The sequence below is a fragment of the Convolutriloba macropyga genome, chromosome 4, assembly GCF_964194025.1.
Source record: "Convolutriloba macropyga chromosome 4, txConMacr16.3, whole genome shotgun sequence".
Lineage (NCBI taxonomy): Eukaryota > Metazoa > Xenacoelomorpha > Acoela > Convolutidae > Convolutriloba > Convolutriloba macropyga.
In genome coordinates this window covers 20549817-20573677 of record NC_134471.1, presented here as the reverse complement: position 1 = coordinate 20573677, position 23861 = coordinate 20549817, and the positions used below count along the sequence as shown (strand labels likewise).

The 23861-nt window shown below is 33.4% G+C and overlaps 1 protein-coding gene across 1 annotated transcript in view; it reads right to left on the bottom strand.

Moving 5' to 3' along the window:
* Nucleotides 1-639: 639 nt before the first annotated feature.
* LOC142338017 (uncharacterized) overlaps nt 640-23861 on the bottom strand; it is an 89011-nt gene continuing 65789 nt past the window's right edge. The window contains exons 8-17 of the mRNA XM_075387651.1: nt 22624-22932; nt 21696-22013; nt 21219-21379; nt 17388-17538; nt 16444-16633; nt 12018-12021; nt 7638-7986; nt 5328-5606; nt 1308-1622; nt 640-959 (exon numbers count right to left, since the gene is read on the bottom strand). Of these exons, the coding sequence (XP_075243766.1) occupies nt 640-959; nt 1308-1622; nt 5328-5606; nt 7638-7986; nt 12018-12021; nt 16444-16633; nt 17388-17538; nt 21219-21379; nt 21696-22013; nt 22624-22932 (2396 nt within the window). The remainder of the gene's footprint in view (nt 960-1307; nt 1623-5327; nt 5607-7637; nt 7987-12017; nt 12022-16443; nt 16634-17387; nt 17539-21218; nt 21380-21695; nt 22014-22623; nt 22933-23861) is intronic.

The following is a 23861-nucleotide window of genomic DNA, read 5'->3' as shown; positions in this document are numbered from 1 at the left end:
CACCAGTCATATCTTAAAGTATCTTATGACGAAATGCAAATATACCTCACAAATGCAATATTACCTTGCTTAACGAATCAAATGACTTCATATCTTAAAAGGTATGATTTATCTTACAAAATTTGGTTTTTTGCACCACAAAACAGTTCCTACTGCACTTCTTTGGTGACTTTTTAAAAGAAAAATAAATTGGGTAGATTTAAAAGACGCATATTGTGGCATCAACAACAATTTCAGTCTACGGTTGTCATTATTGTTTCATTGTCACAAAAAGATAAAAATACGTTGCCATAGAATGAATAGTTGCCGCAAAAACTGAAAGTTTGTCAAAACTTGACATCAGTTCAGCTTATTTTACTAAATTTATGAAACAAGCTAATTGAACGGCAATACTTTCAGAAATATTGTGAACTGCACCACAAAGTTTCTAGGTCTTTCAAAATCATTCTATAAGACCTTGACCAATCAGATTTTACTTTAAGGAATTAAGTTTTTCTCAAATTTGTAAAGATATGATTGCGAATAAAAATCTTCAGATCTGTTGAAAACTTTGCAGAATTTTAAAACTCAGCTTGAAAACTTTTTTTAAGAACTCTCATAAGGTTTCCGCATTGGATTGTAAATTTACGTAACAAAGTTTTAAGATATTACTGGAATTCCAATGACCATGGTTGCTTTCTTACCAGTGCATATAGTAACTGTTGTTAAGGAAGGGCTATTTGTTCCATAATCACACAAAGTGCTGATGGTTACAGAGATGTTGAAAATGTATTGAGAGCCAGAGATCAGTCCAAAAATATCCACTGGAAGGTTCACAGCCGATTCGTTCACAAAAGTTTGTGGAATTGGAGGCGATGCGTCAATGGAAAAGTAGTCCCATCCTGAGTGGGGGTTTACTGATGCAAATTCTATAGTTGTAGTGTTCCTTTGTACCAAATTTGCATTAATGTTAGGAGGATCTAAATACAGCCAATATGTGACAGTAAATGCACAACTGTGCCGATTATACGAGTGCCAAATATAATAAATTTTTCTCTCAGTAAATTTCTAAACCAATCAGATCTCCTCGTACTGAAATGAGAGCGAAAAGTTTGAACCAATCCCAACGAAGCAGTGAGATTTTACTTTTACTAATTTATCAGGGCAATAAATTGGAGACAGATAAATTTTAAGAAAACACTGATAATCTCAGACCATGGTATCCATGCGTCAGCGGCCCGTAGGACTTGATATGAATCTATCACATCCGAATTTCTTACCAGCTTCCCCCTTTTCACTTCGAAAATTATTTCGTCTTGCACGCTTACCCGTGCAGATAGTGAAAAAGGATATTTCACTATCTGTTATATTTTCAAATCCACAATCTGTGCTTGTTCCGATCACAGAAACAACCTCTACTGTGTAACTTTTGCCTGGCTCTAAATTGTCCAGTGTCACATTGCCATCAGCCGATGTTGATTGGATCCTTGTGAAGTTGGAAATCCTCGTTCCATCTTCTAACAAACCAACCACAGCGTATGTGTCGGATGAGTTGATCAAGTTTCCAATAAGCGTAATGGACGTTTGGCTTACAATAACAGCCGTTAGCCGGTCATCTGAGGTAATGTACGGCGCACTTGGTACTGAAATATAACCAAACATGATCCCATGAACGACTTCCCTCACTTCAAACCGCAACGTGATTATGAGCTAGAGAAAAAAGTTGATAAATTATTAAGTCCGCAAAAAAGGGGCCGGAAATTGCGGGAGAGTGTTTAAGCGCGCGCATGAACCCGTCACCTACGATTCCCGAATCGAGCAGTCAGCGCTAGTCCTTTTGGCGCATTTCTCGTATGAAATGCGCTGGACGCACTGAACTTATGAAACAACTGCACTGAATGCACTCAAACTTTCGAAAGATTAGCTCAAAAATCTTAAGTAATAATGCGCTAAAAAGCGCTGACCTCTGCAACAAAGTGATCAATTTTCCGTGTATTTATTACATAGTTTCAACGCATTTGATAGCTTTCCATTGCAATATTAAATTAAATTTTTTTTTTGTACTCTGAAGAAATGGTGTAGAGAACGAAGAGATGCATAAGAAAGCTGATCGAGGCCGTAAAAACGCGCAAAAAAGATGATTGCCTTGCAAGGTCCTGAACTTTTGATAAAACAGTGGATGTCAAAGCATTGTCCCAAGTTAACCCCTTAGAAGAAATTAGTAGAAAACCCCGTAGAAAACTTATAAAATTTTCCAGACGCCGTATAGGGCCGTAATTAGTTTTCTACCACACTGTTGTCAAGAGATGTAATTACCAATTTCTAAAATATAACTTCCAAATAAGGCCTTTAACGCTTATCCCATTCAAGTCATTTTTTCATTATTTTTTGGCTCTGGGTATAATTTTTCACACCTCTGAAAAATTACAAATATTACCATAGCCTTAACAAGTTTTCCAAGGCTGGTCAATCTGAGTTTTCCAATCAATCCAGCATATATTCAGCGCATTCTCCTATTTTTCTAATCTGAGAATTTTGAGTTTTAAGCGTATTTTTGCATGTTTTTTTACTAGAACATTGATATTCTGGTTTGACAGTAATCGAATTTTATTATGTCCGAAAAAGTTAAGTTATTTTCATTTAAGATTGAGAACTATTGAAGTTGCATCTTTTTCTCAGATCATTATGTATCTTTGTTCAGATTTTCAGAGATTATCAAGAATCGATCTAAAAGTACAAAGCCAAAACAAACTAGTATCCATGAACTACAGCCATCATTTAGCTTTAACTGAAAAAAAACTACAGCCATCATTTAGCTGTAATTGAAGTTTTGCTGTAACTGAAAAACGAATTTTAGGTTAATTATTTTTAAAATTACCTCAATTTATGCAAATAACTGTTTTTAAAGATCAAAATACTTAAATATTAAACTTCAGAAAGTTTTTTCTTAAATAATAATTTTTAACGGTGTCGCTTCGTGTTTTGAAAATATGACTAACTTTTTTTGGAAATTTGAGAAATTTCAAAAACGTTCAAAAATTTTTTCTAAAGTTTGAAACATTTCCTCTCAAAAGACTGAATGTTTTCATTTACTCTTTTTTCTGCCATTTAATTAGATATGTTTTTAAATTTCATCAAAAGAATTTTTCTATCGGTTCATATCAAATGTGATTGCTGGGTTCGGAATCATGAAGCAAAATTGTTTATCTCTTTTTTGTTTATTGTGTATTATAAGTGTTTTGATGTGTAAAAATTGTATTTTACTTGTATGGGTACTATAGATTTGATGATTGTTACCTGTGTACTATTCGGAGAGACTGAGTTAATAATTTTGCGAAGAGAGCAAATACTTTCAAAACTCTTGCGCAGTAAGTTGCAATTGATACGGCTGAGGATCAATCTTTTGAATAGTATTAAAAGTCAGTTTCGGTCCCAATTTAAATATCCGCTTTTCTAAAAAGTTTTTTGAAGTGTATTATTTCAGCTTTGTTTTCTGACTTTTTGTAGTTTTTTTGTCAAAAATACTTTTTTATTTACTACCACTGGTCTGCCTTGTCATTATTTTTTCTAAACTGTCAATCTTAAAAGTGACCTTTATTAGGCCTCCTTGCCTCATAGAATAAAAAAGATGATTATTTCAAATACTCATTGTTGAGGTCCGCAATTTTGTTTCTAATTTAATGTCTATGTTTTCACTTTCCATACTTCATGTAAAAATTCTTCAAAAAACTTGGAAATTCACAAAAAAGACATTGAAAGATTCATTAAAGTATAAGTTTGAGTAACCTCTTTCTCTTTATGTCATAATGAGTTTGCTAAATTTTTGCTAAATGAGTAACAATAGCTAGCAGTAAAAATTTTTTGCCGAAATTTGCTTTAATGGAACAAAGCAAGTTGCGTATTTTTTAAAAATTTTCTGATGCAAGATTGAAACATAATTGTCTTGAAGAAGCAAAGCATTTTCTTTTTCTAGCAGAATAACTGCATTAGACTTCAGACGTTAAAAAGTATTATGGAAGAGTTCTGTTAAATAATGCGATTCAGACATTCAATAACTATCGAAAATATCAAAAAATATTGTTTTTGCAGGTCTCATTCATTGGATTGTGCAAATGGGACGTTTTATTTGTTCATACAAGTTTTTTGTGATTTTTAGGGAAGTAAAAAACTAAAAACGATTTTTGTAGTTAGTTTTGAGTACAAGTTGCTTGATTCTTTAATGCTGTCTGATGTAAAGAATCTTATCTCTGCATATTATTTGCTGCTTTTCTTTTCCTTTGTTATCAGATATTTAGAAAGAAATGTTCACCAAATATTATACGCCTTTCATAATTTTGTGCTTACTTCTTTTATTCGGATTTTATTTGAAGTTCATACATTTATTTCCTAAAAAATGTTTTTTTGAAATCCTCTGATAAAATTTTAAAAGGATGAGATGTGTCTGCATAGGTTCAGACTTTGAACAGAAATTTTTCCGGATTCAATATTTGAATTATTTTGCTTCGAATTTTTTGTGAAAGAGAGAAGAATTTTGAACGAAAATACTGCAAACAAATACCTGTTACCCTTAACAGGTGAAACGGGTTTAGTAAACTAAATTTCATCCACGTCAATAACTTTTTCTCGTCATTTTTATTATCTAGCTGAATTGAATTCCATCCAATCTGATGAGAAGGAAAAAATTAGACTTTTTATACAACAGAAAAATGGTATTCATTATTCTTCTGAAAATTTTTGAATATTTTCATGTTGCGTTTTAAACAGCATGCTCATAATCTCTAGAAACATTTTGCTGCGAGTTTGAGATGATTATTAAAATAGAATACCGAGTTTCGTATTTTGAGATCAAACTTTTTTGAAACTGAAAAACTGGAATAAAGGAATCTATTCACAGAAAGGAGCAATCGGATTTTTTTAGTTCAGATTTTTTGGAAAATCTAACAAAAATTTTAAATGGACCAAATTGTCGAGCTTTTCAGGCAACGTTTTTAACCTTTTTATCAACCCGTTTTCAAACAGTTGGGTTGTTACAAAGAGTTTTTGCTATTGCTAAATTAACAAAAATAGTGAGAAGAGATGTCGTAGTTTCTATTAAGTGTTTAACGCTCCTTTTTGATTGTTACGGTATAAATGCGGCTAGCTTCCGATAAAGTTTTTTAAAAAAGAATTCAATTCAGCTGATAATTTCTCCTGTGGATGCATTTTTTCAAAATGACAGCCATACAGTGAGAAAAAAGGAAAACTTGTAAATGATGCTGTCAGCTTCACAGAAAGTTTTACGATTCCTTGACATCTCATCAGTTTTTCCGAATCAAATTTTGTTAGTCTGTGCCAGACCAGTTACTTACCCGTGCATGTAGTTGCAAAAAATGAAGACGGCAGATTATTTCCATATTCACAGTAAGTACTGATAACAACAGACACCAGGAAAGTGTACCGAGTGCCAGGGATCAGTCCAGAAATTTCAAGAGGCAGATTGGAAACAGACTCGTTTGAGACGTTTTGTGCGGTAGGATAGGTTGTGTCAACAGAAAAGAAATCCCATCCGGTGCTAGGAGTAATGGATGATACCACAAGTGTTGTTGTTTTTCTTTGAGTCAAAGTCACATCCGTAATGTACGGTGGATCTAAAACGAACAGAGCATGATATGACCCATTTTCAAATAGCAGGAATAAACCAAGAAAGCCAACGGTTGTCTAACTTTTAATGATAAAATTTGAAGAAGTTTCTTTTACAGGGTGCTAATTTAAAAATGGGAGCATTAGAGTTTCAGTCAGTTAAAAGAAGATCTTGAATTCTCCCTTGCAATTATTTTTTGCTCTACATATCAGGTACATATTTTCATATTTTCTAATGGGAAACAGATTGAAAAGGTCAGTTGGATATATTCTGTTTCTGTCACCAGCTTAGAGGGTGCATTATTTTCGCCTCCAAACGCACGTGAAACAATAACGCATGAGTTAATTGTCAAATTACGTTGTCAAAAAATGTCCAAGTACGTCATCCCACTGATTTGAGAAATTTTGTTTCCGAAGATCTTATAATACATTCAACAAAAAACATGATAGCATCATAGCCATTTACACAATAATGTATCTGAGTTAGGCAAACATTTATTTTGTGCTATTGGATAAGAGTTTATTACTTCCTATATAATAATAATTCCGTGTTTCGAATTGGTATCTAAAAAGATGTTATCAGACACCTGTTTAATGTCTTGCACACCTAATAAGCAAAAAGTCTTGCAATGAGATGAAGTTTGATCTTAATTGCAACTGTAAAATCAAGTTGATTATAACGCAGCTGTTTAGATATTCATTTATTTATTTCCCACATTAAAACTAGTTGCAGAATTTTCATTATTTTGAATAGAGAAACATCAAGAAAAATTGATGATGAAACAGTTTTTAATTATATTTCTTTTCAAAAGTTTTGTTGCTCTTCAATTGAGTTGTTGAGATAACAAATTGGTAAGCACTGCTGCCGTTCTGCTCCTCATCGCTTAGATTGCCTTTATGCAAGATTTTACGGGCCAGATGTGACAGGCTAAATGTAACGATCCTTTTTCATAAAGCATATTAAATTTACTTTGATGTGTGTGTAACTCAGCATGTTTGCTCATTGGATAACACTATATTTCGCAAATTCTTGTAAGATATCATCATTACCCACGTCAAGGTCCCAGACCCAAGCCAGCTCTGATCAGACTGTCCTCCGACTTTTAACCCTGCTCAGACCGTGCCAGACCGAAATGACCTCTGAAAAGACTTTCGTTCGACCATTTTTTGTGCGACTGTAGCCAGACTAATCCAGTCCCAACAGGCCTCTGATTGGACCTTAGTGCGACCATTTTCTTGTGCGAGCGACTTTTGTGCAATCGAAAATTATCACGCGAGCGTAACAATTTCCCGACCCTATAACTTCTGTCGTACGGTGACCCCTGTGTGCGACCCAAGTCAGTCTGATCAGAGGTGGCTTGGGTGTGGAACCTTCACGTGGGTACCAGGCAACAATAATTGTTTTAGCAAACCATTGTTTTGCAACTATTTTCCGCGGAAATGTATTCTTAATTAGCTGAAATAATGATTGGGCGAGTTTTTTTGTTCATATCGTGAGAACTAAATAAAAATACTTATTTATCACACTTATAAAGAGCCAGAATCATGAAAATGCTCTACTGCAAAAAATGGAAGACTTAATCCTCACTTTTAGTTTGAGAGACTTTTTTGCATTTTTTTGCCAAATAGACTGCCTTTCATTTCTGCCTAATTAATATGTTAACGCATTTTGCGGAAAACAGTGACAAATTTGAGTATATACACTCACTATTAGAAGATTTTTGCCAATTATTGATCAGATCTCGCAGGATGAAAGTTATTATCATCCGAAAGTAATCTCGTGAAATATCTCATATTTTACAGTGAAAAAGAGTTTTAACCATGACAAAAAACCTCCGTATAAATGCTGATGAGATGTCTTACAAATTCTTACTCAGGCAATTGATGCGTCGCGTCTAATAATTTTACGTAAGACAGTTTTAAGATGCATTTAATATGTTAAACGATAAGAACTCTTGTATCACCGGGGCAGCAAAAATATGATTGAATTTTTATTAATTTTAATATTTTTTTTACTAATTTATGAAACTAAACCTTACCTGTACAGATGTGCATTTCAAGTCTTTGACTTAACAAAATGGCATCTCCACAAGGCGTTTTTGTTCCTATTACGGACGATAAAACAAGTGCGTAACTGTTTCCAGATGATAAGTTGCCCACAGTAATGTCACTTGACGCATTGTGGACAAAAACCGCGTCAAAAGTTCCTCCAGGTAATGGATCGTAGGAAGGATACAGGTAAACCTCGGCAAGTGTGTAGGTGTCTGACGTCACCATTTGTTCCCCCCGAAGTGTGATTGAAGTTCGGTTAACCTCTGCCACTGTTGTTTTGTTATCGGAATCAATGAAGGGTTGTTTTGGAGCTAAAATTGCTATGATCATCAACATCTGAATAACAATTCATTTTAGAATATTTCTTGTTTGTCAGTTTAGTCCAGTCCATTTCTTTAAACATGGGCTCTCTTTGAAATTGCAGATGATCAAACAATCAAATTGAGCGATGCACAGTTTGATCGATTAGTTTGATTAGTTTTTATATGGTTTGGATGAGTTTTATCATATTTTTATTGACCTTTACGAGCAACCCGGGTCGAGGTGTCACCGCTAAAAAACGCTAAGAGATGTAGGATTTGCGGTGAATTTGAGAAAAAGTGTAAGATTTGCGCTCAATGCGATGAATGCGGTGAAAAAGTTTTTGAGCGCTACCAGGAGAATGCGGTAAAAAAAATTCACCGCTAAGATTGCAAATCTTACAAATACTCCCCGGTAATTTCAACGCTTATCTTAAATTCACAGGAAATATCACTCAAGTAAGTAGCCTGATATTACTCAAAGTTCTAACTTAAACAAATAGTTACTTTCACGTTTCTCAATAGGATAATCACAAATATTCGTAGGTCAGAAAAAACAGAAGACAAAAAAACTGGTATCACGAAAAATTGAAGTTGCATCAAAATTGCAATAAAATTAGTTTCTGAATTAACGCAGTTCAGAACACGCAAAATCAAGATGAAAAGCTTGAGAAAACCACTCGATAGTGAGGTAAAAAAATGTTTGAGAACAAAACAGTCATTCGTAATGTTGAATAAAGAAGACACAATGGTTTGCCAACAACTGCTCCGAATTTTGTTCGAAAATAATTAAAAAAAGCAATTATAAGTAACATTAAAAAATAATAACAGTAATAAAAATGATACTAAAGATAATAAAAATTACAATAATATTAAAACTTAGATGAAAAAGGAGGCTTGGTAATGTGCGATTGCAAATGATCTTCCGAAACCGCCAATCCACGTTTTGATTTTATACTCTACCCAATGATGAAGAGAAAGAAAAGTTTCAAAAAATCGCATTTCTTTCAACAAACAATTAAGTGAAAAAATAAAGCTTAATTACACAGCCGATGAGCTTTGCCATAATTGAGAGTAACGGACAAGGCACATATAACAACAAAAAATAGCAAACATTAATTAAGACAAAAACCCGATGACCTTTAAAAAACCCTTTAACAAAAAGAAAATAACACTGAAAAATAATCCGATAAAACTCGATCTAAACAAATTAACCAGTATTTCATTTTATGGCCATTGGATACAATACGACCCAAAAACCTCTCAAATTGGTGACAGGCCGACAAAGAAGAGCAAAGTGGACAAATTTCAAAAATACATAAAATTTCAAATTGATTGGAACCAATTTGCAACAACTCGGCTTCCGAAGAAGGCTAATTTATACGGCATAGGAGGCATTTGAGACTTGTCTATTTCAGCGATATATCGGATGACTGCAAAAATATCAGCAAAAACGGAGCAAACAACAATTGAATTAAACAAAAACGCGTGCAGTGGCCGTTGGAACTACATGCTGTTCATGAGAAGTAATAAATGCCATTAATTTTGCACGTTCTGGCCACCCCATTAGTGTGATAATGTGGAAAGGAAACAAAAACCTCAGAACGAGCAAACATCCAAAAACTACGCTTTTCTTATGAAAATGCGTATTGCCAAAGCCAGGAAACCATTAGATTGAAATAAAACTACTTTAAAAATTAGATCTTGGTTTACTGGAAAAAAGGATGCGAACTGTTGTCACAGAGACGAAGGTACAAAATTGATAGAATTGATATAAATGTGAGAAAGCTGTGTCCGTATTTTTTTAAACTAAAAGTTTTCAAAAATTCACACAAACCATAATTTTTCAACTTAAATCGAAAACAGATCAATTTGCAATTTCTCACGAGTCCAGTTCTGTTTGTTATTATAGAGACCAATTCAAAAGACGACAAAAAACATCATTTACGAACAAAACTCAAAATTTCACAAACAATTTGCCGAAGCCATATTGTTGAAGCCATCATTCCTATATTACATTAAAAAACAATAAAAACTTTAAACTGACGGAAGCGGTTTTAGTCTTGCTTTAGTCACTTTTGATTTCAAATTGGGTCTTCTAAATAAAGGTCTCGGTGGAAAAGACAACAAGAAGAACCACAAACTTCGACCGCTATCGAAAACTTCCGAAATTCTTATTAGAACACACTTATAAGCTCTATAGACATCTGTCAAAACAAAACCTACAACAAAAATTTTTTTAGGGCATAAGCAACATGATGAGCTCTGTCATTTATAAGACTAAGTACTTGTTGAAGAAAAAGAGAACCAAAAATGGGAATAACAGAAAGTTTTTTTTTAAAAAAAATTTATTGAAAGTCTTTATAACCGTGAGTTAAATAATCCTCGAAACAATTAAATCCTCCGATTGTTTCAAATATGCTGAACGACAACAACAACAAAAAGAACGACACTTAAAGGTAAAAACAAAAAAATCCCAATAAATTCCGCGAGGGCACGGATGCGCAGCCGTTGAAACTATAGGTTATTCACTGAAATTTTTGAAGAGGTTTTTTTCAAATTTTCTCAGTGTCAGTTGGAACTATCTTAAAAGTGAAAGTTGAAAAGAGAACAAAAAAACCCATTACAGGAAAAAATCAAAAACTGGGAAGTACAAAAATTGTCTTATTAAATAAAATAATGGAAAGTCTTTAAAGCCTTTATCTCTAATCCAAAATAAGTAAATTAAACATCTTTTGAAGTAATTAGGTTTTTTGATGGACTGGATTGTGCCGTACGAAAAACTAAAGGAACAACATTAGCAGTTCAAGACAAAACTTCAGTCAGTTTTGTGAGAGAACGGCTCCGCAGTTGTTAAAACCATCAGCTATTCACGAACGTCAATAGAAATGTTTATTCTGCGCATTTTCTTTAAACCAATCAAAACTATAATTAATATGAATATTTGAAAAAAGAATAAATGACTACCTCAAATACAGGAAATTATGCAAAAATTCACAAAGTTTTATGAAATTTGGTGGTAAGAAAGCCAAAAACTTGAATAAATTTGAATATTTACTTGAAAATAAAAAAAAATAAAAAAGTATCTTCTTCTTTCATTTGGAGTAAATAGTTCCTTGTATAAATTGAGACTAAGGTACATGTAGACAGGGATAAACTTAAAAAATGACAAGTTTCAAAACTTCACTAACATCCTCGTAGAATAAATATTTTCTAAGCTCCAAGATGCATTAGATAACAACTGAAGGCATTGTATAGTCTCACCTGCAGTTCTTTAATCATTCAATCGAGCCTTTACTTAATATAACGTAGTCATATGGCCGCAAAAAAGATAAAAGATTCCAAAACAATAAGAAATTATTTAAATTTCACGAAAATACATTGTCAAAGCCATAATAATATTGAGATTTTCTCTGAAGGCAAACCATAATTTCAAATGGCTTTATTTTGTTGAAAGTTGAAAACAAAATCTGCGTTTGATTGGGCCGTGATTTGATATTGTCAGTAATCATCATAAAAGAACAAAACTGCGAAAAGAATTTGAAATGGATCGCGCCATAAAAGAATGCGAATAAATTGTTTTGTAAGATACCATCCTGAGTCCTGACTTTTCTCAGCATTCAATAAAAAATATTAACAATTCCTTATGTTTGCAAAATAGATCAATTAGCAATGGAAATGTTTCAATAAACCACAATAAATCATGCGTTTTGTATAATTATTTGGATTATTTTTCTTAAAACCGGCAAAAATTTGTTCCCAGAAAACTCCAGCAGATGTTAGGGCTCTACTTCCTGCAAGTTTAATTAAAATAGGAAACACAAGCTCATTTGGAGACTTTTCTGCATTAAAAAAGTCTCAGATTCAAAAAATTTAGCAGAAACATTAACCAAAAAACTTGGAGAAAACAAATTGGCGAGCTTTTAACTAATCTAGCCTGATCTGAAAAAACTTTTACTATCTTTTCAAAAATGTTAACAAGTTTTAGCAAAATTAACAAAAGTGTGGTTAAAAATTACGGAAAATATGAATTCACTCTACTTTTCTCAAAAGTTTAAACCGCGATACCTCTCTGTAAAAAACAAAAATAAAAAATCTTTTTAATTCCATGGTCTACGCCGGACAAGCTTTCGAAAGATACCAGTCTCAACTCTCTACGATGAATGCATCGGTCGGCCAAAATTGTATGAACAAAAAAACCATTCGAGTATATAGTTTCTCCCCATACTGACAATAATGATTATGATAATGGTTATGATAATGATTATGATAATAATAATTATAAACTATAATGATACAAGGCGACTCGGTTATGTGCGATCGCATATAAGGTTCTGACCCCGCTCATCCACAATTTTGGCATGATTGTCTACCAAATGAGGAACATAGAAAAACTCAGAAATTCAAGTACGTTTAAAAAAATTGGTGTATGAAAGAAAACATAGCCTCGAAAGCAATTAACTCAGTGGTGGAGTAAAAATGGTGCATTAGATTGATAGTATGTGCAAAAATTAAGAAAGCGAGTCAAGACGAACAGCAAAATCAAAGAACAACAGCAAAAATTCATTACATCAAAAACTTCATATCCGGTTTAAAAAACAAAATTTTATAACAAAGTCAAAATAGCGTAAGATAAAACTGATATTAATCAAAATAACTTGTAATTCACCAGAAAAGATATGGGAGAAGTCAATTAAAAGGCTTGGTAACAATTAGACAATGAACAACAAAAACAGTAAAGTTGAAAAATTCGCTTAATTTTTTTTAAATCAATCAACTTCAAAGTAATGAAAACCATTAGAAATCAATGAAAATATCCCATAGGTGAACAATTACCAATGCTTCTATAGAAGGGATTAAGAATTGTTGATATTCAACTTTTTATGCGGTTACAAAAAGAACAACAAATAGACAACGAACAAAAAATCAATTAAAACTTGGCAGAAAAAGCTTTCGAAACCGTAAAGCCATTCCATCAAAATATGTTCCATTACACTTTTTGCGAGCACCGATACTGTATTATGTGACCTCTCATAAATGATGCTAAATAGCAAGTAGACAAAAATGAAAAAAATGCGAAATTAAGTAACACTTTAATTTTTTTCGAAAAAAAAATTTCAAAGACATGAACGCCATTTATTGCAGAACGAAATAAAAAAGTTTTTGTCTATTCTTCCAAAGGAAGCCCTTGAGAAATGCAATTATCCAGAATATGTCTTACGTCTGCAAAAAGAACGTCAAACATGACCAAAATCAAAAATTAGTTTACTTTATTTTCCGTGTCGAAGCCAGTTAAGTCAATGAATTCTTACAAAATATTAGGTTGTGTGACACCAATCTCTTCTGAAACCTTCCTTTGCAACAAATTTGACACATTTAGCGTGTAATTAACGAGACTAGATAACAAACAGACAATAAAAGGAACAGAATTGCGAAGTTTAAAAGTTTAAAAGTGTTTTTTTTTAAGATTGGAAAGCAATTGTTTTCAGAGTCATGAAAGCCATCAGCTATCTACCAATATCAGAATATTGGCTAATCAATTGTTCTATTAAATACCAATGAAACCAGCTCAATGAACAGGAAATTTCATACGACTAAAAAGACAAAGTAAAACCGACAGTTAACGAAAAAATTTAAAAAAAAATTCAAATAAGTTCTTCGAGAAAGTAGTGTCGAAGACTTTAAAATCATAATCTATATCTTAAAGGATTTTAAGATTATCAAATTTGTCTTATTTTGAAAGTCAATAATTTTACATGTGAACTGTTAATAACGTGATAATGTGACAAAACTAGAAAACGTGAAAAATGGGCAAAAACATTTAAGTTAAAAAAGAATGAGAATTCTAGTAGTATCAAAGCCAGAAAACCATAACTTAAGGCGTAAAACCGCAATAGACATTGAATTTGATTTCAATAGAAAGAAAAAGCATTCTCTCATTGCAGGCAATAAGCTACAAGTTGACCAAATTAAGAGAAAAATGGAGCTAAATTTCAATAAGTCATTATTTACTTAAAAAATAAAATACTTCTAAAAGTATTTTAAAAGGACCATAAAAGGACCAGAAGCTTTCAAGTAATGAACTATATGCAAAAATGTGGAGCTAATTTGGAAGCCAATTGGATCTATCATTAGTGAGCTTTAGTTTGAAATGTTCTGTTATTTAATTAATGTAGAAAAGATCAAATTTTTTTAATAAAAAAGATCGACAGTTTACAATCCGAAATATTTTTGGATTATTCCATTTCAAGATTCGTCCAAACTAGCCCTGATAATGCTATTTGGTCGTAAGGAACACTTAATTATTCGAATGTTATAGATATTGATATTTTGTTAGTTAAAAAAATCAAAAATAAATGCTGCGTTTTTGATAATCAACGAATAAATTTAGCAAAAAACGGCAAAGTTTTTATTACAGAGCATTTTCAGCAGAATTTAAGGAAAAAAGCCCCTTTTTGAGTCTATAAAGATTGTGTTAGTGGTGTTTGGGTCTGTAATTCCTGTAATATTAATCAAACTGGACTAAAAAAAAAACTTATTTCGTGCTGTTTTTGATGAAAAAGTTAATTTTGAAATACTTAGCCAGCTTTTTTCGACAAAAAAATGAATAAAAGTAACTTACAATGTTTTTTTTCTCTTTACAAATAAAGATCAACAACTTTTTTTTTAAAAAAAATAACAAATTTAAGCAAAATTGGCGAAGTTTTATTCAAAAATTCCGGAAAATGTGAATAAAATCTCACCGGAATTCACTCTATTTTCTCAAAATTCAAACCTCGATAACTTCCTGTAAAAAACGAAAATTAAAAAAAATCTTTTTAATTCCATATTCTACGCTGGACAAGCTTTCTGGTGATACCAGTCTCAACTCTCTACGACGAATATATCGATCGGCCAAAATTCACGGAACAAAAAAAACCCATTTGAGTATATAGTTCCTTCCCCCTCAAGAGGGGTCGGAACAAAAAACACATTATAATTATATAAACTATAATGATAATTACAAATGATAATGATAAAAACAATAATAATTATGATAATGATAATTATATAGTGACGTTAATGAAACTAACAACAAAGAAACTTTAAGAAAAAAATTGACAATTGTTTCAATGGTAATAGTAATAAAATAAAAAATTACTAAAATTCGTAATAAGAGTAATAATGGGAAAATGATAATTCTAGTAACAATGAAAAAATGTTAACGAGAGTGCACAAATATAGAGTGTGCACCAATGTGCCCTGGATGGTGATTCGCTTTCAGATGGAGATATATCAGCGCTAAAAAGATGTTAAGTGGATTAGTAAGATTGATTGCTTTTCGTGCGTTGTTGGATGAACTATTAGAATTACTTATTACTAACTTGTGCATCTGGTAAGGTTGGTTCTTCTTTCTGATCGTACTACAGCTTCACCGCAGATACTGGTCATAACAGAAGCAAAACTGAGCTGGTAAGACGTCCCCATTTGAGGAAGAGTTATCTCCATTGCAGTTGTTTTATTTACAGCGACACTTGGACTCGCACTAAATGGGCAACTGTTTCTTTTTTGTTCCCGGAGGAGTCAAATCAATTTTTTTAGCAATTAAATTTATTTAGGATAAAATTTTCTAAAAGAGGTGTAAAAAAATATGATAATAGTGTAATTAGAAACAGTGTAAATTCAAGTAATTACCTTTCTTCCACCTTAAATTCTTTTTTATACTCTTAAATTCCCCTTTATCCACCATTATTAAGGCTAATACTAACGGTGTAAACGTTTTTTTACACTCTTTTGCACTCCTTGACCGCTATTTTTCAGTTAAATCTTTGCCCGGGAACTCAGAATTATTGATCTGCTTTTTACAGTGTTTGCAAATAATCAAGGTTTGAGATTCCGTGAAATAAAGTGAATGGTCCTCAGATGCAAAGTGCTAACATGCGGACATTTAAACTACATTTAAACTACATTTAAACTACATTTAAACTACATTTAAACTTTTAAATGAACCTAACAGTACATTTTAAATACAGTTAGTTTATTGTGAAAAACAGCTTATTTTAAAAAACGACGATGCTTAATTAATTTTTTTAATTGCCTATCGAGTTTTACAAATTAAGGCCGAGGGTTTTTTTCATGCTGTTCAGTCCAAAAACAGACTAAAATTTCATTCTGATAATAGAAAATGCAGTTTCTGAGGTTAATAATGTTCAGCAGAATCCCAGAATTTTACTCTGAATTTTATCATGAAATGTGTAATAAGTGTCATGATCAGAGCTCTGCGCATAGTAAAATTCATAATAAAGTTTTTACGATTCAATACTGAATTTTAATGACGCTCAGATCCGGGGAGTTACACATAAATAATATCTGAAAAATTTGACTACCTTTGTTATGGTACCTTTAGAGATCATAGTTAGTGCAAAAATACTTAGTTTATTGTTCACACGTTTATAAATTGTTTTTTGTTTACAAAAACTATGTTCACAAAGGGGGGGGGGGCAAATGCAGAAACAGATCCCTAATTTGAAGAGATGTCCCGTTTGATGTGTCGTTATACACTTCCATCAGCTCGTATTTGTCAATTGGGCCCGGTGGATATGTAGTAACTTCATCACCAGCACCCAACTGTACAGTAATTGTGCTTGAATTTGATTGGTTACTAGCCGATACCACGATTGCGGAGAAATCTGGCGGAGCCGGAGCTAAAGAGCAATTAACTCAGTCGGGGATATCATCTGAATTAAATTGCAAGAAACTTACAAGTTAACCATTTGGTTTCGACCCGGTAATTATTAATTATCCAAACTATTTTAAATTAATTAGTCGGGCATCGAGGAGTGATTTCTATAATTCAGCTATAAATTTACTAGAAAGCATTCTGATAGTGTCCTGCCATTTTTTTTAAATTAAGGCGCTTTAATAAACTTGGTGCGGCTTTAGTATGGCTCCTTATTATTATCACAAAAGCGTTAAAATGGTGACTTAGAAATCCCTATTCGGCCTTACTACAGACCGCTTTCAATTCGGTTACAAAAACAACAAATAATTTGAATTGAGTGTTCATTTAGCCCTGCCAAATGGATGCAAGGAAGCATTTTGCCTTTTGAGCACCGTTTTGGAGTGGTTCTTTGTAAATCTATGAAACTGGTTACGTGCTTGGAGAAATTTTTGATCGATGTTTTAAATTTTAGTCAGAAATAGACAACATAAAACAACTGCTTTTCTAGAGAAAAACTCTTTGCAAAAACCATTTATGGAATTTTAAGATTGTTTTTTTGTTGTCAACGCAGTCGGTTTCAATTACGATTGTCGGCAAGAATATGCGGTTTCGTAAGCTATGAAACCTGCATGCTTTTTTGCTAAATATTCAAATTTTAATTTATTGCTAATATGCTCGTGTAGAAGAACTAATATATTCACACTATGAATTATATATCTTTGGCAGCGCCCACATACCTGTGCATGCAATGATCACTTTAGAGTTAAACAGGTAGAGTGGGTCTGTTATTCCACATTTGTCGGCTGACTTGTCAATTTGAATTGTCACATTGTACTCTGTGCCCGCGTCTAACCCTGTCAACTCCACATCACTCGAACGATTGAAGTCCTGTGTAAAGAGAGCGAAAATTTTTAGCATTTGGACCGCCAGAGCCCAGAAAGCTCTACAGAATCGGACAATCTCTCCTCTTTCGATTTTTTTTAAATTTTCAAACTAAACTTATACTATACACTGCCTCAAGCGACGTATGTTTCCTTAGTCAAGAATTAAATTTTGAGAAGCGAACGAAAAGAGTAAAGCAAAGGAGGAATAACGATGACCAAAACTATGAGCTCAAACAGCGACCTGCAGCAAAGACAAAGTCTATTCAAAGGTCCATGCATAGTCTTTTGACTGGTCAACCTAATTGAGTTCGGTTTTTAGAGGAGTCCAGATTCTGCCTTTTTCCTCGCAATTTTTCCTCAATAATGGACTCTTCTTGATTATTTCATGAAAAAAAAAGTAGACGGTATCTAAGTAGACAAATTTCTTGCGCAGATTACGTCAATTGACGCAGCATTTTCCAATGGCTCTCTTGAAGGTATATTAATTTGATAATTAACTCGGAGTAACCTTTATTCTTTTACAAGCAATATTTTTGCTTTTCAATGAAAATTCAGCTTGTCACAGCCAGTCATAGAAATATTGAACCTGTGGAAAATTTAAACAAATCAAGTCTTTCAAGTATGCAATTTGGCTCTCAATTCTGTCTATAACTTTTCTCAATGCAAGAATTCTTAACTACCCTTGTGAAATACAATTGCTTCAGCCAATTTGAAAAGATTAATTTTTGAGGTGCAAGAAAAACCATATTAAAAATAACATTTCTTCTCTGGGCTGTATAATAATGTACATAAATACTACTGTAAATTTCAGCTCTTAGTTGCAACTTTTTCAATAGGAATTATGCGGACAGCGACATAGAGCAAAAACAATGTGATGGCGTTATTTAGCATTCTTTTTGTCACTGCAATCCATTCAAATTTTTGCCCTTTTCAAGGTTAGAAGCCCCAAAAAATCTAGGCTATTTCGACAGTGAAGAAATAGCAAATTCTTGGTTGTGAAAGCAAGGAGGATTTCATCTGCATCTTCTCAAGATATCTTGATTACCCTAAGGGATATTGATAACTCCTGAACATGAGGACTATTGATTCTGATGCCTTAAAATTGACCACGTTTTACTGACGTGGTGTTTGTTATTAAACGATAATTTCGAGATCAGAGACGTTTGTCTATAGATAGTAAAAACAAATTCTTTGTCTTTTTGTGTCCAAAGGGGTTAATTTGGTCTTTATAACGCTTTTTTGGCCGAATTTGGCCGAGAAAGCTTTTGATAGACAAATTTACCTCAGTTGAAACGTTTGATTAGTCCCCAGGTTGACACAATATCTACGTAAAGAAAGCCCGAATTGGGTCTCAGAGAAATTCAGCGCTGAACCATCAACTTTCAATTGTAAAAAATTAATTCAGTTTGAAGCATTGCAACTCCAGAGTATTTTAATTTTCTTTATGTGCAGCTCCTCTTCATCATGATTATTTTGAGGTCATGGAGTTAGCCCAAGCTAAACTTATCTTGTTAAACAGTCTGAAAATTCCTCATACCCCAAAAATAAGTCTGGGCAGAGTAGAGTCATATTTTTGTAGCTTATAACTGAATTACTATAGTAGTATGCAGGCTATTTAAATATAAGCTAGTTTGTAGGCAATTACCATAGAGCCACTCTAATTTAGGGTTACAACTTGCTACGCAAACCAGAGGTTACAAGTACCCACGATAATAAGTTGAGCTTATTATCTTTCATGTAGTAAATTTTTTTAAATAAAAATCAGGACTGGCGTATTGGCCACAACAGAGTATTGGCCATCCAAAATAACAGAATGTCTCTATACTGATGCAGCGCTGATTTGCTTTACCACCAACCTCAGGGCAATTAGAAAAACCCTTTATCATCATTGCAAGCCCGTATTGAGAATTTCGTTAGATTCAAACTTGAGAATTGTCATTTTTTGTAGGTTTTACTTTGCCAAAACGGATCAGATCCCTTGCGTTCTTTTCGTGTTTTTAGTTGCTTTCTGTCGACTTGTAAACGAAAGACTCGTTGGTTTTCGCCATTCTAAAATTCTTACAAAAATGACAGTCTTCGTCAAGATTCCAACCTTTGACCCCTAATTTACTATCCACCTTCTCCTCCACTGCAACACCAGTCACTTAGTTATACTCCCTTTCCTTTCATACTTTTCTGTTGGTATTGAACATGAGAAAGATTCGGTATTGTTGTTTTTACACGTAAGACAGATTCCGAATAGTCGTTTTTAAACGTAAGAGAGATTTGGTATTGTGATTTTAAATTTATGTGAGATTCGGTATTTTTTAAAGAACTATCAGAATGTTTCAAACGCCTTGCTAACTACGAGAAAGTATGTCAAAAATAAGTGGATGCAAATTAATCAACGTAATTCTCATAAATGTTTAACAAGGAGGTTACATTTTTGAATTCAAATTTAAACAAGTAAATTATACTTACTCTTTTATTTTTGCGAATGATCAAAAAAATTATCAATGAATTTCCACATTCGTTTAGAAATAATTTTTTATTAAGAGCGCTTGATTTTCCTGCAAAAAATTGTTTGACTACACTGTAAACAGAAAAAAATTGCAATGAAAGCAACAATTTCTTTCGCCTAAAACCAAACATACCAAAGATCTCTTACGTTTAAATACCGAACATACCGCATATTCAAAAAACCAAACATTGCAAATCTCTCCTGCGTTAACAAACGACCATACCGAATGTTTCTTACGTTCGAAACCGACGATACTGATCAAACCGATCACACCGAAGCTTTCGAACGTTTGACACCGAAGATTCCAAAGCTTTCTTACAATTTTTTTGTCTGTTTTGTTCAGTCTTCTAGGACTATAATGATTCATCGCTGATTTTACTCTGCCAACAATCTCCGGGCTTTTTTATCTTGCAGTGAAAGCTAAAATAATTTTGATGATGATCATTGTCATTTGAAATACAACTTGAAAAAATAGACTTGTAGAGAGATGAAATAATTGAAGGCATTGTAGTAAAAAAAAGTGCCACACCGAATGTGTATACAGTTGTGGGTGCAAATTTGCTCTCACAAGTATCCATAAATCATTTCGTTTGTTATTAAATGAATTCTCAACTACTCTTGTGAAAAACTTTTCGTCGAACAAATTCTGAAGATTTTTAATTGAGCTTCAAGAAAACGTAAATAATTTTTACAATAATTTAAAGTTAAATTTGCCTTTTAATTCACGCACTCACATTTCGCGATTTGAATGTGAGCACTATTACCAAGATTATTTCTCACAACGCAAATGTGAAACCTTGTTATGCTTTCGGCCGTGGAATCTGTTTCGAAAGAAACCGCATGAAAGCTATGTTGAAATAAAAGTGGTATATAATGCAAAAACTCACGAAGTTCATCATCAGGCTGTAAAAGAATGAACGTTTTTTGCTTAAATTTTAGCTTTTTCGCCAACTTTCTTAAAAGATTTGATACTGTTAGACTGAAGGTCTTTATAGGTCAGCAAGTCGATAACTTTTAAGGAAACATTCTCATAATAATCTCAACAATCATTGCCAGATTATACCAAGCAAGCTTTTAATCTTTATATTGAAACATTACTGATCTTAACAGCTTAACTAAGAATATTTCAGAGGTTTTGCATAGCTTTCAATTTTACCTCTCTTAAAGCCGTGGTTCTGTCATACCTGATTTTCTAAGTCAGCGTAGGTTGAATTGTTTGGTGCTGGATGCACTGAGGCGGAGAAGGAGTCTACCGATCCTGGACTTGATGTAATTGACTCAATTATTATTCTATTCTCCATGTATATATAGGCTGAATGCACTGTGATATTTGGTTCTGCCGGCTCTGAAACATGTCATGTGAACAAATTGTCTAGTAATAAGAAGATGAAATGATTTTTAACTTTGAATAAAGCCTTCGAGTCCAAAAATGTTGAATTGTGTGTTACAGCTCAATTAGGCGCAATTTTTGTGGCCTGACCGCCTCGTTTTATGGCCTATGGCCGACTTTGTTGCTGGTAAAAATAAATGCTAACAAAAAACAGAAAAGAAAATAAATTTAGGAAATGAGATTCATGCGGTAAGTTTAACCAAATTCGTTCTATAAAAGTTATAAAGATCTGGAAAAATAGTTTTGCTTCAGAGAAAAGGGAAAGTCTCACTTGTGCAAACGATGAAAGTAGCTTCTTCCCCTTCCACACCTTGCGGACCTCCGTTAATGCAGACCTCATCTTTTATCGATTGCACAGTAACCTTATACGCAGTTCCAGAATCTAGTGTGATATTGACAACTGCATCATGATCAACCTTACTAACTTCACTCAAAGTTGAGTTGTCAGAATCGACAGCTATTATTCTGTACTTGTCAAAAGTTTCACTATCGGAGGCAGTCGCGCTTTTCGTAACTTGACGAAGTGATCCCTGAACTGTGATAGAGTTGTTTGTCGCGACCATGGCTGTGACGTTCGGTGCTTCAGGAGCTAAAATGATCTCGTAGCGGTTTCTTTTTGCTAGGACGAAACAAAGCTATCTATAATTAAAATACTCACGAGCACATTTTAAAATGCCGAAAGTCTACAGTGCCAGAAGTTTAAATGCCAGAAGTTCCTACTTAGCCAGAAGTTGAAATTCGTTGACTTTCGTCTTTTTAAAACGTGCGCGTTTTGTGTTTTAAGCATGGTTAAGTGACTCTGCAGAAGTCACTTCGAAATTCCGACTTAATATCTCGAACAGCTTCGCGGTTTTCGATAAACGCCAGAAGTTCTCAGTGACTTCAAGCAGAGTCACTTAACCATTACTTCAGTTTTTAATCCAGTATAAAATAGAATTTAATTTCAATATTCTTGTAGACTCCAATGCTCTGCGACTCGAGTGCGGGTTGCTGTTCAAAAACCATTGGAAACAATTCAAATTTAGTTTTATTAGTAAAGCTGAACACAAAAAGATCGTTTTCCCTTGATGTATAACTACATTTGACACGTTGTAAGGCTTTTGGAACATAATAAGAAGTTTTATAGTATAAAAACGTTGGATGCTTTTTATTTTCAGCACAAAGATTTGCGCAGAAACATGAAAACAAACTGTTCGTACCTGTGCACACATTGTCAACAACCGTGGAAGTCAAACTTTGCAAATTGCAATTTTGTAATTGCGCATGTCCATTAACCCACAATGAGTATACACTTCCACTGTTTAATCCACTAATCTCCATGTCCTCATCCACCTTCACCCATCCATTGAATCCACCTCCAGGTGGATTGGTTCCGTTCAAAGAGTACCTGTTCAAATTGTACCCGTCTGTAAGAGGGGACTGACTGGCTCTTATCGTAATTGTGTTGGTTGTTTGGTTCCAGAGGGTGCGATTTTCAGCAAAGGTATTCATGATTGGGCTCAAAGGATCTAAAAAAATGGCAAACATAAATTGTAACGAGTTTATCTGGGATCACGCTCCACTTTAAAAAAAAAGCTCTCCAGCAGATAATTCACACATTCGTGAAGTAATTTACTAACACCCTGAAAAAGATTTACAAAAATGAGACTTCCAGAAAATGAGAATTAAATAAGAAATCCAGAAATTGCGAGAGGATTCATGTATCAAACTTCATAAAATATCGGGAAAAAATAGAATCAAAACTTTTACCCAAAAAACGCGTTAATAAAGCACTATTAACTATTTTTCGGTAAAAAATTTAAAATTTAGATTCTAATTTTTGCGCTATATTAGGTAGTTTGATGCTTAGTTCTTGGAGTCATTTCTGGAATTCATCCCATTTCACTTTTATTGTGAATTATTTGTTAAGTAAACTTACTTAAGTTGACTGGTGCATGTACTCGGAAGCTCGGTAATTAATGTTTGTTGCGCATAATGTTCGGGACCTCGCTCATCCTAATTTTTGACCAACAATTGTCTACGAAATGAAGAGAGAAAATTTTCAAAAATTCATGTAACTTCTTAAAAAATGGTTTGGTTTATGAGTTTAAAGAAAACTTTATAAAGTGAGACCACTAAACGAATTAAATACTCTCGAATTAATGTGCCGACTCAAAAAGTTTTCCTTACCCAGGTTGACCAGACTTGGAAAACTTACTAAGGCCTTACTACGGCACCGTATAAGTCTTAGAAAAAAAACTTACTAAGTCTTGTCAAGTTTCCTACGGCACCGTACTACGGCCGTACTAAGATTTATAAGGTGCCGTGCTAATGCCATATCAAGACTAATAAGGTGCCGTAGCAAGGCCGTAGCAAGATTAATAAGGTTTTTAAGGTGAAATAATAGCTGGAAAATTGTCGGAAAAGGCTCTAGTCAAGTTGAATAACCCGACTTTTG